The sequence below is a fragment of the Vollenhovia emeryi genome, unplaced genomic scaffold (assembly GCF_000949405.1).
Source record: "Vollenhovia emeryi isolate VEMERY1.0 unplaced genomic scaffold, V.emery_V1.0 DF939186.1, whole genome shotgun sequence".
NCBI classification, from domain to species: domain Eukaryota; kingdom Metazoa; phylum Arthropoda; class Insecta; order Hymenoptera; family Formicidae; genus Vollenhovia; species Vollenhovia emeryi.
In genome coordinates, this window is record NW_011967180.1 from 229799 (window position 1) to 246816 (window position 17018).

Genomic DNA, 17018 nt, shown 5'->3' on the forward strand with positions numbered 1-17018 from the left:
AAATACTAAACGTACAGTTCTACCAATGCTTTCACTATTACGTCTATCGTAACGGATTATTTTGGTGCTTCGTGCCGCACTAAAGGATTCCACGTGAGAAGAACGAAACAGGGAGGACTTTCCCTTTCCTGTCTATACCAAACGAGGCGTGCAATGGACTCTCACTCGCTTAGAAGCACTGTATATTCTCACGAAACGAAGTCAGTTTTGTCGACCACCTGCCGCTGGACAATTTCAAACAGTGACACATGGTTTTTCCGGTGACAAATAGTGATTTGCGAAAGTGTCGTTAGTGCGGTGGACATAAGTGCAGAGATTCGAATCGTTTCTTCGAGGAAGCGACGAAAATGTCGCGGAATTGGCTTGCGAATACATCAGCACGACCGTTACATCCGATTTCCGATCGACAATCAGAAACATCTTCCGTTTCCCGATGTGAAAGCGACGTGATATCATGCGTCGCTCTTACCTCGCGCATTCGAAAATAGATTTGGACATGCGTTATATAACGTAAAACAAATAGTGTTTCATGTGCACGTCGCGCTATAGCGAGTGCGTTAAAATAAATGATTAGGAAGAAGGCGTTGAGAGGCGTCTTAATGATCAACCGTCCTGTTTCAACTTGCCTCGTACATATATCGAACATTTAACTGTAACTTCGAAATTTCTGCAGCCTAAACATCACGCCGCAAATCTATTTCCTTTGTTATATAATTTCCAAAGCATATTCCGGTAATTTTACAAGCGCAGTTTGAGATCAAGAACATTGTCGACGAGCATTCGCGGAGTTAAAGAGAGACAGAGAGAGCGGGAGGGGGGGGGGGAAGAGATATATGCAAAAGGAATTTTTCTTTCAACGATCTCTTTTTGGAGAATTTAATACCGGTTTTATCAGGAGCACATTGTTTCAAAGTTACAAGTTTATTCGTTGCCCAGAAAAAGTATCATGAATTGGAAAGGTAAAAGACAGAGGGAAGGGGCTCCTTTCTCCAGAAGATGCACGAAACTGGTTCCAGCAAGGCACAGAGTGAACACACAGTCAGTACGATTGAGACTTTCGCGACATAAACGTCTCACGACACTCGCTTGGTTGCACAGGATCACGCTCTGAATACCATCCTGACTAGTTTTGCCCTGTTGATGCCATGAAGTAAATCGTCGGATCATATGGTTCGAACTATTTATAACGCAACCGTCTGATATTAAAATAAAGCGGCCAAGATGATTAAAAATGATCTGGACAATGCCGCTGTGTCAGGTCAGTTATTTTTCACGAGAGAAATATCTCTTTTCACTGAATTACGTATAGAAACTAGTTAGTCAGACCTGTTTACATTTACTTTTATGAATTTATATAGTATCACGTAAACAAATTTAATTTTAACTTATTTTTTATTATTATTGTGTGCAGTGTATCTTACAATTATATATTTTAACTTTAAGGGCCGCTTTTTCCAACCTCTTGGTAAACTAATAGTTAAATTGTACGTCTAACTTTGTCTAATTTGAAGGAAAAACAAAGACGTCTATATGATTTAACTGTTAGTTAACTTACCAAGAGTTTGGAACAACTGGCCCTTTTAACTAAAATAAAACTTTCTTTATCAAAATTGTAATTGATGTATAATTGAAGTTAAATAAAATTAAAACTAATATTATGTATTTGCAACAGTAAAAAAACTGAAATAATGTATTTCAATAACAAACTTTGACTGTGTAAATATATTTAAAAATATATTTAGATATATTTACGTAAGAAAACATATTTAAAACTGCAAGAAAGGCAAAAAATATATAATTATAATTATAATAAAATATAAATAAACTTAAAGGATAATTGCAAGCCAAAAATTGTTAAGTATGTACATGCGCACTACTTAGTAGCAATATTTTCCAAGGTTTTGTTTAATGAAGTTACAGAAGAATTTCGTAATAAAGAAACTTCATATATACACAATTATGTGCAAACAGCTTTCATATATTGAGACGAGAAGTGTTATATAATATTCTCGAAACGTATATATTAAAATCTGTACTTCGAGGATGTGACACAATATTGTATGTGGCAATAATCTTATTTGGCGAAAGTTTATCTAATCGATAGCATAAAATTGTCAAAACATGAATCTCGAAACATATTAAGAAGCTATATTGGTGTATAGTTCAATCTAATTAAATATAAATTCAATATAATTCATATCGTATTATTGACTGCAGAGATAATAAGAAATATAATATATTTTTTTATTATTTTGTGTGTAATCAGAAGGCAATTAAATGATATTATTTGTAATTACAAAGCGATTATACTTGAAGGTTACAAAAATGTATATGATGTAATATATTTATTTACAGAATTTTCCACATATAATATTAAACCATGAAAACATCTCAAACAGAAAATTGTATAAATTATCATTGAGTTCTTTCTTATGAATCAACTAGTAGTCTAAAATATACGTTTTAATAAACTAAAGTTGACTGTACACTTTTTCGTTATATTTCTCTTTCATTATTTATGAATAAAATTTGTTTTTATTTCATTATATTCATTCATTAATTTTTCATTTTATTAATTAAAAATACTGGTACATATTTCTATTAAAATAAATTTGCATTTTCATGTTATTTATTGTAAGTTTATTTAATTTTATGTTATAATTTATTTATTAAAAAGTACTAATAAGTAAATTATTATAATTTTACGTTAAAAAATTAAATCAACTTTAGTTTTCCATTTGCATATCACTCTTTATGATCATTTCAATTTTCTTCCTCTTTCCTTATATTTTTGAACAAAAATTATAAATTACAAATAAATTATTTGTTATTCATTCCATACAAAAAACGAATGATAGAATTATTCATTATTCACGAATAAATACATTTTATTTGTTATTTCTTATTCGTTATTTAAAATAAATTTTACCCATCACTGCATACAAATCTAGATCCTTGGCACACAAAAAAAAGAGTGTTGACACATTCAACAATATAAATAGTATAATAATAGCAATAATAATAACACAATATAAGAAAAAAATTGTAATGGTAATCATATGTGTAGATAAACAAAATATTGCATAAACAGTGTAAAAAATTTGCTTAAAAAGTAAAGCACAGGTACTAAAATGTAGTTTAAACCAAACTTCTCTTTGTTACTATCCACCATTAACAAGAAAACGTATATCGAAGTGAATGGAGAACGTTGTGACCTCGACTTACATTGATGGTATTTCTTGCTGTAGCATTTGCTGTATTACACGATTACACGTTGGAAAAAGGAGCTCTGAAGTACGAGCTTTGATTAAATAACAGCTTTTTAAGTAACAAATTTTATGTCCTTTTTGAAACTTTACAACAAAATCAATTCATAAACATTACTGACTAAATATTTATTGATTGATTATAATAAATTCTACAAATTAAATTTATAAAAGTCTACGTGATGTATAATTGAACCTCTCAGATAAAACAATAATGTCACGTAGCGTTCATATATTGACATAACATTCGGAGAAATGTTATATCCAAATACGTGTACATATGTATTGTGTAGATGTTGTTTGTGTTAAAATACAAAAAAATTTTTGTTGATTATGCATTGTGATGATACAGCATTATGATTACAATTACAAAACGTGACATAATTGCATTCCTGTATATTATTTGTGTACCTATATCTTATGCGATATTATCACCGCGTTTCCTTGGACTTTAATTTAAAAAGATTTGCAAGAACACTACGTGATTATTCACATTCTTGAAAATGTAATGTTTTTAAATTAAAGTCCAAATGAATGTATCAATCATGTTTTGTAATGAAACGTAATTATCACACATTTCTAAACGAGTTTGAAATTTATAAGATAAAAGTTCAATGAATATTGTATATGAGAGGCTCATTATATAATTCTGTGTTTCAAAGAAAGATATTAATATTTAGCTTTAAAAATATACAAAGTATTGTCAATATGTATTGTTAATAGTTAATTCTATCTCAGGTAAATATCAACTAACAATTACCCAACATCAACATTATAATTTTTCAACAATATAACTGTATTATGTACAACATATATTATATTATCTTGTTGAGTGAGAAATTATAATATTGATTATGTTACCATCTCTTAGTTGGTGTTTACTCACTGAAAAAAAAATCTGATAGATTCAACTAGTCGTCTGTTAGAAAATGGACGAATCAGAATTCCTTTAGGATTTACCAGATTTAGTAGTGAAGTCTAGCAAACTTCTGGTTATGAAATATCTTTCATGGTAAATCCTAAAGAAATTCTGATCCATTTTCTAACAGACGACTGGTTGAATCTATCAGATTTTTTTTCAGTGCTGGGATATTTTAATTAATCTCTTTCGCAATGTCGTATCTCGATTTTGCACAATTTCTGGTTTGTCTGCTCATATGTTTATACAAAGCTTGGCAAGATTTACGAGACAAATCGACTCCTTTTTTCACAAGATTGTATCTCGATTTTACGCAACTTTGGTATCTACTTAAATACTCATTTAGAACCAAAATTTTGGTTCTAAATGAGTATTTAAGCAGAAATACCAAAGTTACGTAAAATCGAGAGAAAATTTTTTTTCTAAATGAGTGTTTAAGCAGAAATACCAAAGTTACGTAAAATCGAGATACAATCTTGCGAAAAAAGATCGACTTGTCTCGTAAATCTTGTCCAATTTTCTATAAAAAGCGTTATGTAAATTTAGCAAATACTAAATAATATTTTAAAAGATTTTCATTTAAATAATATATATTAAGCAATATTGTGTATCTTAAGCCACCTAAATCTTTGAGCGCCTTGAGTGTATGAAATAAGAAAAAAGGCATGTTTGATTTTTGTATAAAAAAAATATCCTCTTAAGATAAAATGGTATATCTTATAAGGCATTTTAACAACGCATAATAGTATTTATTTAGTATAAGCTTTCTTTCTCTCCGTTTGTCTGCCTGTCTTTCTTGCATGCGTGCCAGAACGTTTTCTACGATTCCTCTATGGAATGTTACATGTGTAAATAAGTGTATAACGAAAGCAACTTTCAAATACTTCAGTCTGTGCAAAATATTTGTAACTCATGGTGTCATTATTACTTCCAAATAAACTTTTATTTGTAGTTTTATTAAAAAATTATAGCAAGCAATAAAAATCAAAGCCTTATTTCTTAAATAAAACATATGTTTATTAGTTAACTATAAATATATTATTAGTTAAATAAAAACATATGTTTAGATGTATTTAAATAAACGAATTTTCGGACAGTATAATTATTGTTTTTGATCGTTATTTATTTTAGAATTATATTCATAACTGATTGTTAATAATAATTATTAGATATAATAATAATTATTATTATTATTAACAATCCTTTATATTTTGTATGAAATTTCTATTTATGTCATTCTCCACAGTTTATAAAAAAGTAATACTTGTAGAAATTACAAACGTACATGCTATATGTATACATATATGACAATACTATTGATATCATCAGTTATTTTTAATCTTAAAACACATATATTATATAATCACAACTATACTCTAGTAGCACAGTGCATTGGCTAAACGTTGGCTAAATACTGGTCCAATGTTGGTTATATTCTCTCTAAAAATCTGTCAGTGAATTATCACTGAAAGCAGTGAATAGTCACTGATTTACAGTTGCACGTATATCACTGCGACTTTCAGTGGTAACCCACTGATTGATTTTTAGAGAGTTAGAAATGCACTGGCCGATATTGTCCAATGTAAAGCCAATATTGGCCATGGATTAAATGTAAATGTAAATATTGCACGATGATAATTATATAATAATTATATAATAATTAAATTGATATTGGGAATGCATTGGTCAATATATAACAATGTAATAAGAATATTGGTCTAATATTGATACAATATTAGACCAATATTGCTAAATAGACATATTAGCTAAATAAGGGAAGGCGTCAATCTTATAATATTGGACCAATATTAGGAATACTAGGTTTACTTTATTTCCTAATATTGCGTCAATATATTATGCTACTAGGGTAGAGTAGGTTATCTATTAATCTATTTTTGTCCGACCAATAAGTATGCTTGCTCGTGCTATTTTTAATTACTATATTATAAGTAAAGTCCTGTATATAATTACGTAGGACACATTATGTCGAATTGTTAAAACTCACGAAATTTCTCGGATTCCATCCACGTATGCACGCACAGATGTTAAAGTCGATTTCGACATTTCTACATGCGGAACATGTACGATCGAGTCGTGCCATCTCCGCACGACATCATTACATATGTCCTCTTGTTCTGCCAAGCGTGGCTTTGGAAATTCCAAATTGGTGCTGCACGAGGGTTGTTTTGTAATGTAACGCCGTATCTGAAGTTGAGCGCCACGCGCTCGATGACGATTGTCAAGTGACTCGACTAGCAATAGGCGGTAACTCGCAAAAATCAGCCGAAAAGTCCAAATCTGGACAGTTCTTGCAATTGCTAATAAACTCCAGTCAGAGACCTATTTTTCGACGTCTTCATAAGAATTGAAGCGTTCGTCAGCAAGTGCGTGTGCCATCGACCGAAACAAGTGGTAGTCGGAAGGGGCAAAGTGTAATGAATAAGGTGCATAGGTGGCACTTCCTAGTGCTTCTAACATTTCCTGGACTAGTTTTGTGACATGAGTCTAAAGCAATAGGTAATCTGGTGTGAGACAAGTCTGAATAGAGACATCGGAAAGTCAGTGCAGTTTAAATCATTAGGCTTGTTTTCTGTTCCTACACTAGTGAACTAGTGCAATAAATTGGAGTAAGACAAGCATATTTTTTCTCATTCTAGCTTACTGCACTAGTTCACCAGTGCAGGAACAGAAAACAAACCCATTGAACAACGAAGTCATGCGATACTGCCGCTTTTGTTCAAGTACTTTGTAATTTTAATCTGTAACTCTGATTTTATCGTACAGCTTCATTAAACACATTTCACTTAAAGCGTCACTATATTATTTTTGTATAAAAAATTTACGATGAAATAAGTGCATTACTTAAGTGTGATTAAGTACTTGGCTTTTGTGTTACTTGCGATATTCAACGATGACAGTTATTTTAATTGTTATGTTGTATCGAATTGATAGTTTTAAAGATTGACGTGGAAATTTTCGAGACCGCGGACAACTTTAGTTGCTCGCGGTATTCCGATACGCATTATTCCCGCCTGTTCCTTTCTGCGCTTCTTCTGTAGACCAACGACTGTAATAGAACTGATCCCGTGAGAGAGAATTTATGTTCCTCTTATTGCATTTTATCGTCACTTTCGCATGCTGTAAGTATATAGTAGTTCTGGAGGAATTCGAAAAGTTCCGCCAAAGAAGATTTATACAGGCTATTTCGGGAGATTTATGCAGGGTGTTCCAGGAGGAAAGGTCAATATTCTGGGAGGTGATAGTATCGGTTATTTTAAGCAAAAATGTTCATATGAATACGAGGTGTGTCCGGAAAGTATCCGACCTTGTGCTCTAACCTTATACCCGGGTGTGCTATTGATAAAAGTAACTATTCATAATTTAGGGGGAACCTTTATGAGTGCCCCTGCCAGGCAGCACGGTCCGTCGAGTCTTCAGTCGACAACGGTACGCTGTTTAGTAAACATTGAATTTTGTGCGAGTCGCATTTCACGATGACTGAACGCATCGAACAAAGAGCGTGCATTAAATTTTGCCAAAAACTTGGCCATTCGTGTTCGGAAACCATCCACACGATTCGTCAAGTACGAGTACTCGTATATGACGATGAATCCATGAGTGATACGCAGATTAAAGAATGGTTTAAGCGATTTAAAAGTGGTCGTGCAGAGTCGGAGCAACATCAAGGCTGTGCTCACTGTTTTTTTTTTTCGACCAGAAAGGAGTTATTCATCGCGGATACGCTCCAAAAGGTCGGACGGTGAATAAAGAATATTACAAAGAAGTTTTGAAACGACCCAGACAGCACACATGTCTAAAAGACATCTTTAAGACGTCATTAAGTTATTTTTTAGACATGTACGTCTAAAAGGTGTCTTAAAGATATCTTTATGGCGCCTTTTAGACATGTGTGCTGTCTGGGGAGTGCGTGACGCAGCGAGAAGGAAATGGCCAGATTTGTGGAAAAGTGGCGACTGGGTGCTGCACCACGACAACGCACCTGTCCACGCATCGCAACTTATCCAGCAATTTCTTGTGAAAAACGGCATTGTTCAGCTTCGTCAGCCCCCATACAGTCCTGACCTGGGCACCCTGCGACTTCTGGCTGTTCCCCAAATTGAAAAATCCTCTTAAGGGAAGAAGATTCGATGACGTGGAGGAAATCGCGAGAAGGTTGTAGCTTCCAAAGGGGAGTACGTTGAAGGGGACATCGTCGCCATTGATCAGATTTAGCTCTTTCTCCTGCTGCAGCACAAGGCCGGATACTTTCCGGACAGACCTCGTATATGTCCCATTTCCCACTGTTTCCGAGATAGAGCTACTTGAAGTTTTTCTGTACACTTCACACTTCATCCAACCTCATAAACGCCTGCGGGAATTTACTCTTACACGTCTGTTGACTGTTGTGCTGATAACATTGCAGAAATGTTCAAAATGCCTCGCATATTCACAAATGTAGAATATGCAGATATGCTGTGTGTTTACGGTTTCTGTGATGGCAGTGCTACTACTGCTGTTGAAGAATACCGTCGACGCTTTTCTACACACTGAATTCCGAATCGTAAAGTGTTTTCCAAGGTTTGGAATACATTGCGTGAAAGTGAATGCTTCTCAGTGTTTCATGTTTTATCTGAGCGAGAACGTCGACAAAATGTGCTCTGTCTCGGAAACAGTGGGGAATGGAACATATATTCATATGAAGATTTTTGAATATGAATATGAAGATGATTGATGTTATCACCTCCCAGAACGTTGACCTTTCTTCCTGGAACACCCTGTATAGTTCACGTGACGAAAACTCAATTAGCCCGACGCTCAATTATTCGCGAAAAGAGAATATTTACTCCGGTCATTTAAGATTGTATTTTATCATCTTTCCGTGCATGATGAAATAAACTAAATACAAACTACGCAATTGACTTTGATATTTCTTTTATGTACGGAGCATGTGAAGTGCCAAAAATTTTCGTATGCAATTTTTATTAAGATACATTAAATTTTCGTTTCAGTTTGTGTTTTTAAGGACAGTTGCACATTTATTTTACTTAATAAATAAGTCAGTCTAACTTATAGAGAAATTACTAATTTTGAAAGTGTCCGGAAACTTTTGACCGGCAGTGTACCATCGGTTCGTGCAATTGTTTGCATGAAATCATTACGTGCCTTCTTATTCTGCCAAGCGTGGCTTTGGAAATGCCGAATTATGCTTCACAATGGGTGATTTAAGTAACAATCCCATTTGGAGCTTAACCTTCGTGAATACAGAGTTGACGGAAAAAGAAAAAGAAAATTTAATACTATACATTAACAAAATATAATAATATAATAATATAATAATAATAAATATGAGGATTTAAAGTACTAAGATATAGTTTTAATCCTTCAAAGAACTATTTTTAAAGATATCCTTTTTTTAATAATACAGTAAAACCTCAATTTAACAAATCCAGATATAACGCGTACTTCGAATGTAGTGGATAAAAATATGCGTTATGCGCATTTTATATTGCATTTATTTTGCGTAGCGTGGGGTAGATTTACTTTGTTTCAGTCTCACAAGGAAACACGCTGACAATGAGATGTCCCCTTCCATTTTTATAAGCTTTTATATGTTTTCTAGATAAGAAACAAGGGATGTAAATTTTTTTAATGGTGGAGGTATTAAAAGAAATTAAAACACTAAAGAATTTTGTCGTTACTGTTGTATAGTACTTCTAAAGCCATTCAACCTTTAAAATTATTGAATTTTCTTTAGTTTCAAGGATATTCATCGGAAGAGAAAAACCTATTCTTTTTCAAAGAAGTGTTTCACCCTCTAAACATACGTATAAGCATGTATAGAAAAATGTATGTTGCTTATTTTTTGTCTAGAAAACAACATATTAAAAGTTCTTTAAGATCAAGATAGGGGGACACCTCAGCGGATTTCCTTGTCAGACTCTCAGGCCAGTATTCACAGTCAGATCTTATATTCAAGACTATCTCAGAGTCATCTTTAGATACTCTGTAGCTAATGAAATGTTCCGTACAGCATCTTTAGATGAGTTCAAGACAGTCTTGAATATAAGATCCGGCTATGAATACCGGCTTCAATTTGCCTCAAGATATCGTGCGTACGTAGATTATGACCTATACAAAATGTTTCTGTGATATAAATTTATATAATGTGACTTCATTTATTAAATAATTTTGCAATCTTTGCAATTGAAAGTAAAGCATTAAGTAAAAAAAGTTAAAAGAAAACATGTAAACTTTAAATATAAATACAGAAATTAAAAGTAAAATTGATAATTTTACATTGTACAATACTGTATTAAAGCTTTATTTATATTAAAAACAATAAAAAATGATATAAAGTGCCTTGGGTTAAATTCGATTTAATAAACTTGCAACATTAATGGACACTTCTTCTTCCCTACTCCCTTAATTAACCTGTTGAATCGAGGTTTTATTATACATATATCATTTAAGGAAAAAATTTCTGAATAACTAATAATAATTTAAACGTGTAGTGTGTATGCATAAATGAAAAAACATATTAAAAGTTCAAGAATATCAATAAAGAAATAACAGGAAAATGAAACAACTGAGTTTATCAGGTGACAATACATGCTTTTTTATATCGCATAAATAAAACATTTTCGAAATTTAACAATTTTGTTAAATTGTTTGTAATTTTATTAGACAATTTGAACTTTTAGATGCGGTGGAGAAACGACTGCAAATTATTCTCACTGAAGGATCTAAAAGTATAATGAACTTCAACGATATGAAACCAGAATTACCGCCGTTCTATGACGAGAAGAAATTTCGGTTGGGTCAACAGGCTTTCTATAATAATGTGTTCTCCATGATGATCGCGAAGCTTTCCGGTCTTGTATCTCTCTTAGCCATTTCAACCATACTGGATGTAGTTACGTTCACCAAAAAAAGTGGTACTCCTTGTTTGGCGTATCGCAGATATGCGGAGACGATTCTGCATACATTCGTATGGCATGAAAAGGAACCCAATGGCAAACCTAACGAGTAAGATTCGAGTACAAGAAAATAAGAGTGTTTGTATTTAAAACAAAACATTGCGGAAAAAATATTGAAAATCTTCAGCGAATACAAGCAATATTAAGAATCAATACAAAATTACCCGTCAGATACACGTACTCGCAGCTTTACAAAAGATTTGATATTAAAAATTAGGGACAACTTGTAATTGTGTCCATAAAATCAAATATAATTATTTTACTTGTATCTCTATATATTATTCAAAAATCTAATGGGTAAATTAGTATAATAATAATGAATCATTATATTATTATTTATATTTTAACTGGCGAGCCCTTAATTGCAAACCTGCTTTGATCAACTATTAAACAATATTACAGATGCCTGCATCTTATTAAAATAAAATATTGGATAAGATTATATTTTTATTATTTATGTAAAAAATGGAAAATTCACGGAGGATATTTTGTTTCTTAAATTTATGTTCTTATAATTTATTGTATTAATTATTATATTTTTATAATTAATATAAGAGGATATGTGAGTATTATAATATAATAATGTGCGCCTGTACGCTGTTTAATGCAATCCAGGCGTGTCAAGTTTTTGCACGTCAGTTTTTGTACATCAGATTTTCTTACAATCGCTTTACATAAATTAAAATTTGCATCGAAATCCGCTGAAGCATAATTATGCGTATCACGTAATACTAAAACTATTTTTGCAGTTAAGGGCTCATATATACGTGCAATATCTATTTATATCTAATTATCTTCGAAAATTCTCGTTTTGTTACGATATAAAGAGAGCGAGAAATTTGCTTTTTATTTCCGCAGTGTACATATTATGTATAATTGCTGTAAAACTATATGTGTAACAATTATTGCAGATTCTTAGAATCTCTAAAAATTGTACGTCGAAAACACTGTATTGCGTTCAAAAGAAGTACCGAGGCTGGTGTTCATAAGCCGACGCAATTGGACATGGTACTCGCGCAGTTCGGATTTATGGGATATTCTGTACTGAGCAAGGAATATCTGGGGATATACGTCACCTCCGAAGAAATGGAAGGTGTGGTGCATTTATGGCGGGTCATCGGCAGCATGCTTGGAATAGACGACAAGTTCGTACTTCTCTTATCTCATATTGTATACAGTAGAGTTACAAAAGCGTAGGCAACAGCGGATTTTCGTGGTGGGTTATCAGATATATTAGTAAAATAATTTGTCGGAGATATTTTAATTTGTACTGAAATATACACTCAAATCCGTTTACATGATTTTCATGAATATGTTTTTCTAGATTTAATCTTTGCACCGGAACTGTCGAAGAGACCCACCTACTTTGCCAAAGATTACTGGATGAGATTTTCATTCCTAGCCTGGCAAATAAGAACGAGCATGCTCATCAGATGGGCGTTGTGATGCTGCAGAGCCTTTCGCCCATCAACTTCAATATAGAACCAGTAGCGTTCTCTGCCTTTACACTTTACTTGGCTTCCTCGACTGCGCGTAACAAAAGTTATTCCATTGAAATGGGTAATTTAATAAGAATTAATCTTCATGAAATTAATAAAATTAACAAGTACAATAAATGACTAACGAAAGTCACAATTTCTTATAGAGATTCTTAGGCCGGTATTCATAGTCAGATCTCATCAAGACTGTCTCAAGATCATCTTTAGATACTTCGTAGCTAATGAAATGTTCCATACAGCATCTTAAGATAAATTCAAGACGGTCTTGAATATAAGATCTAACTATGAATACTAATAAAGTGTTAATGTTGAATATACGAAACTACGTACATAATATGCAATATGCCTATACATTGCAACATATAATGTATGACATTACATAATTAATATATAATAAAATAAATTTTCAGATACCTCGACTATGCCGTTTTACAGCTGGTACTTGTTCAACCTGCAACACTTTGTGCTGAAGTACTTGCTGAGACCTAGTGCCTGGTGGTCTCCATTCTTCCGCGCAATTTTTAATGGTTTAATGCGATACTCGATTTATATACTGAAAAATTATTCCTACACTGCTTATTGGAAGTTTGGAAAGAAGTATGCAAAGATCGAGATATTTCAGCAGCCTATCCATTGACAGTTTAATTAAAGTAACAAAAGATACCAGTCAGATTATGAAAAATTATATTTCAATGAGTATAAGTACAATCAATACGAGGAAAATCTGCATAGACGTGATTAGGTGTAATTTATCTCGAATAGCGCAGAGACTCCAAAAGGAATACTTTTTGAATTCTCAAATTATGAAAATTAGAATTTCTTTTCCATCCCATTTTTGTTCTAAACACATTTTTAAGAATTCAAAAAAATTCGCTTTTACGTTTGTGCAAATTCTGAACTTTTTTCAAAAGCAAAGAGAATTCTTTTATATTCCACAAGAATTTGAATCAAAAGGAAATTCTTTTGAAGTTTATTTTGTACAGATTACGCTAATTTATAAAGAATTTAAAAAATTAAATTCTTCTTGAGTTTATAACAATTACTTATTGTTTGGGCTATTACCGCACATATCTCTGCGTAGAATAATAATTTTTCGAAAATCGGTGAATGTTCCTACATAAAGAATACATAAAACGAAATGATATGCATGCAGTAACACATAAGGGCCGTCCAGACGAACATGCATATATGCATAACAACTGATTGTTATATACTGATCGTTATATTCATTGTAATATAATTTTTCATAATCGGACTGGTACCTTTTGTTACTTCAACTAAAATCTGGTTGGGCCGTAAGTATATGCATAAGGAAATAGGACACTCAATTTCTTTATGCATATGCTCATAGACTGATCTTTTTCACAAAGTCGTATCTCGATTTTTTCGCAATTTCCGGAGAATTCTTTTATATTCTACAAGAATTCGCATGAAAAAGAAATTCTTTTGTTACTGGTATCTTTTGTTACTTCAATTAAACTCTCAATCGATGCGCTGCCGAAATTGCTTAATCTTTGCGTACTTCTTTCCAAATTTCCAATAAGCAAGATAGGAAAAATTTTTATTTTGAACAGATTACGCTAATTTAGAAAGAATTTAAAACAGTAAATTCTTTTACATACCGCACATATCTCTGCAGAGAATAATAATTTTTTGAAAAATTATTATTCTATGCAGAGATATGTGCGGTAATAGCCCAAATAATAAGTAATCGTTATAGACTCAAAAAGAATTTACTTTTTAAAATTCTTTATAAATTAGCGTAATCTGTTCAAAATAAAAACTTTTTCCTATCTTGCTTGTTCGAAATTTGGAAAGAAGTACGTAAAGATCAAACTATTTCGGTAGCGCATCGATTGAGAGTTTAATTGTAGTAACAAAAGATACCAGTAACAAAAGAATTTCTTTTTCATGCGAATTTTTGTAGAATATAAAAGAATTCTCCGGAAATTGCGAAAAAATCGACATACGACTTTGTGAAAAAGATCAGTCTATAAGCATATGCATAAAGAAATTGAGTGTCCTATTTCCTTATGCATATACTTACGGCCCAACCAGATTTCTATGTATATATTCATGCACTATGCAAATTTGTCTGGATAGATCCATAGCGAGTATTCTTGGAAACAATAAATATTATTTTACATACACAGACGGTAACGTTCATCAATATATAATGAATACAGGGTATCTTCGTACAACCACCATATAATATGTTAAGCATATTCTGAAGATAAAACCGAATACAAAATTCTAATGTGAAAATATAGAGAATTCTAGAGAAATGATTGATTGAAAAAACGTCGATCGATATCAAATTGATATCCGACGTATTTGACATTTATCTTTTCAACCGTTATTTCTTACTGGGAATAAGTTTTGAATTATGAACTATTAAAAATAACGTACACGCATCAGTCCGTTACTTGTGATGTCCAAAGAAAATACTGATTTATACTGCACAGCTAAATATTGAAATGTTAATAATTCATGTTATTAGGATTATTAAATTCAATTAACGGTTTCACACACACTTGAGAAAAACAATTTGTTCTTATTTTTATATTTTGTATATCTGAAGTGGAGTAAATACAATAAAAGTAACTAAAATAATTACTAATCTAACATTTAGCTGTGATACCTATCTTTGATCAGTTATAATTAAAAACCTACTGTGATGTCGAAATTATTGTATTAAAATTTGTTACTTAATTTTATCTCCAAAATACGTTATTAAAATGTTGCATTGTAATTGTGAGACATCTTACATAATAAAACTAGTGCAAGTATTAATACTTAAAATAATTAGTAATTACAGTATAATTAATAATATAATTACAGTAATTTTGGAATTTTTAATCTAAATATATATAGTCTGAAGGTGAAAGTATTCGAACTAATGCTCAATTATTCAGTAGCACTTAATTCTAAAATAATTCTCATATAAATTGAGTATAAATTACATTGGATACCATATTATTGTTGTCATAATTTTTAATTATTAAAATTAATAAACAATTATACATATTATACTTCCATTCAGATATTTCTAGCAGTATAATTTACTCTAAATTACACAGGATATTTTCAAATTAAACAATCATGTTTTAACAATATGTTTTATAAGTAAAAATAAAAAAGTTATATGTATATAAATTACGTATGCTTTTAAACGTATAATTTACTGAAAGACTCTAATGGAAGAGAAAAATTAATTAATTTCATTAAATTTTTTACTCCGAAATAATTCGTCATAATTTGACCGTAATATAAGAACATTTTACATCCTCATTATTGAAAGTTTGCTTAGACCTCTGAAATTATAATAAGGATACGTTTAATGGAATCGAAATGGAGTTGTTCTATTAATTATGTGCATATGTTGTATTTGTAAGCTCATATTTAGTTATAACATTTACACTTTGTATACGGGTATTTACATTTTGTACATTTTTGATATTACAATCTCGAAATAAATCGATATCGGTCTAGCGAGGCTAACAGTGTGTCATTGCCTTAGGCGTGCTCTTCATGTTATACATTCTATATTTTATACGAAACGTAATCATAACCAAACCCACACATTCTTTGTCAAGATTCGAGAAATTATCCTATTTTAGCGCACGATGCTTACTGGTGAGTTTTATTCGAATATTCTTCAATCGTTTGTAACACTTACAATCGGATTGACTTAAATAATTTCATTTCAAGTTCAATCCTGACTCTTCCAATCTATATCGAGTAACTAATGTTACTCAACATTAAGCGCATGAAAAACATATATTAACTCCGCAATTTTAAGTAACATATTACAGATAAGACTGATATGTATATAATTTTACAGACGTCATATTTTCATACATTATTTTTATATTGAATAAAAAATGGTTTTTTCCATTTGAATGTTACGATCCTCTTATAATAATTAATACGACAATAAAACAAAGAATAATGATTTTGTTATTGTACTTAAAATATTTGTATTTATTATATTAAGTAATTATTTTATTAATTATTGCTAAAGTGGCAAAGTCGCGATTACAAATGTACAAATAGTGTTTACGAATGGACGTTTCTCATCGTCTCGCGACCAATAAAGAGATCCAATATTTCGAGATGAAGAAATTGCGCAACTATCGTGGTAACCACTTTAGGACACGTGCAATATGCACACGCAAACGCGACCCATTTGCACGCCACGTCAATTATAGCCCCGGCGCGTCTAATTGTACCTCGTCAAAACAACTCTTTTTTTTTTTTCTTACATACCTCTTCCGGTATGCGCAACAATGATGAGTAATAAACGGTGCACATGTGGCAGTCGTGAGTCGTGACACGTTTGTGATAATTCGACATT

The 17018-nt window shown here is 31.7% G+C and overlaps 2 protein-coding genes across 4 annotated transcripts; both read left to right on the plus strand.

Annotated features, from left to right (window-relative positions):
• The first annotated feature begins 1022 nt into the window (after positions 1-1022).
• LOC105562531 lies at positions 1023-16157 on the plus strand. 2 transcript variants are annotated; one of them, XM_012013445.1, is made up of 6 exons: positions 1023-1258; positions 10887-11211; positions 12074-12307; positions 12487-12722; positions 13072-13108; positions 14713-16157. In XM_012013445.1, the coding sequence occupies exons 1-6, from the start codon at positions 1222-1224 to the stop codon at positions 14762-14764; spliced, it is 921 nt and encodes a 306-aa protein (XP_011868835.1). In that variant the 5' UTR covers positions 1023-1221; the 3' UTR covers positions 14765-16157. The 2 variants fall into 2 exon arrangements, with proteins under 2 accessions (XP_011868835.1, XP_011868833.1); XM_012013443.1 differs by lacking the exon at positions 14713-16157 and having other exon boundaries at positions 1024-1258; positions 13072-13933.
• Positions 6864-8549, plus strand: LOC105562530. 2 transcript variants are annotated; one of them, XM_012013442.1, is made up of 2 exons: positions 6864-7945; positions 8090-8549. In XM_012013442.1, the coding sequence occupies exons 1-2, from the start codon at positions 7680-7682 to the stop codon at positions 8115-8117; spliced, it is 294 nt and encodes a 97-aa protein (XP_011868832.1). In that variant the 5' UTR covers positions 6864-7679; the 3' UTR covers positions 8118-8549. The 2 variants fall into 2 exon arrangements, with proteins under 2 accessions (XP_011868832.1, XP_011868831.1); XM_012013441.1 differs by having other exon boundaries at positions 6864-7937.
• Positions 16158-17018: the final 861 nt, after the last annotated feature.

What these genes read in the sequence shown, in the direction of transcription:
- LOC105562531 (XM_012013443.1), top strand. Translation starts at nt 1,222, where the DNA reads ATGATTAAAAATGATCTGGACAATGCCGCTGTGTCAG. An exon ending in ATGCTTGGAATAGACGACAA is followed by an intron (nt 12,308 to 12,486) that starts GTTCGTACTTCT and finishes ATGTTTTTCTAG; the next exon opens with ATTTAATCTTTGCACCGGAA. An exon ending in AAGTTATTCCATTGAAATGG is followed by an intron (nt 12,723 to 13,071) that starts GTAATTTAATAA and finishes ATAAATTTTCAG; the next exon opens with ATACCTCGACTATGCCGTTT.
- LOC105562530 (XM_012013441.1), top strand. Translation starts at nt 7,680, where the DNA reads ATGACTGAACGCATCGAACAAAGAGCGTGCATTAAATTTTGCCAAAAA. An exon ending in TCGCGGATACGCTCCAAAAG is followed by an intron (nt 7,938 to 8,089) that starts GTCGGACGGTGA and finishes GGCGCCTTTTAG; the next exon opens with ACATGTGTGCTGTCTGGGGA.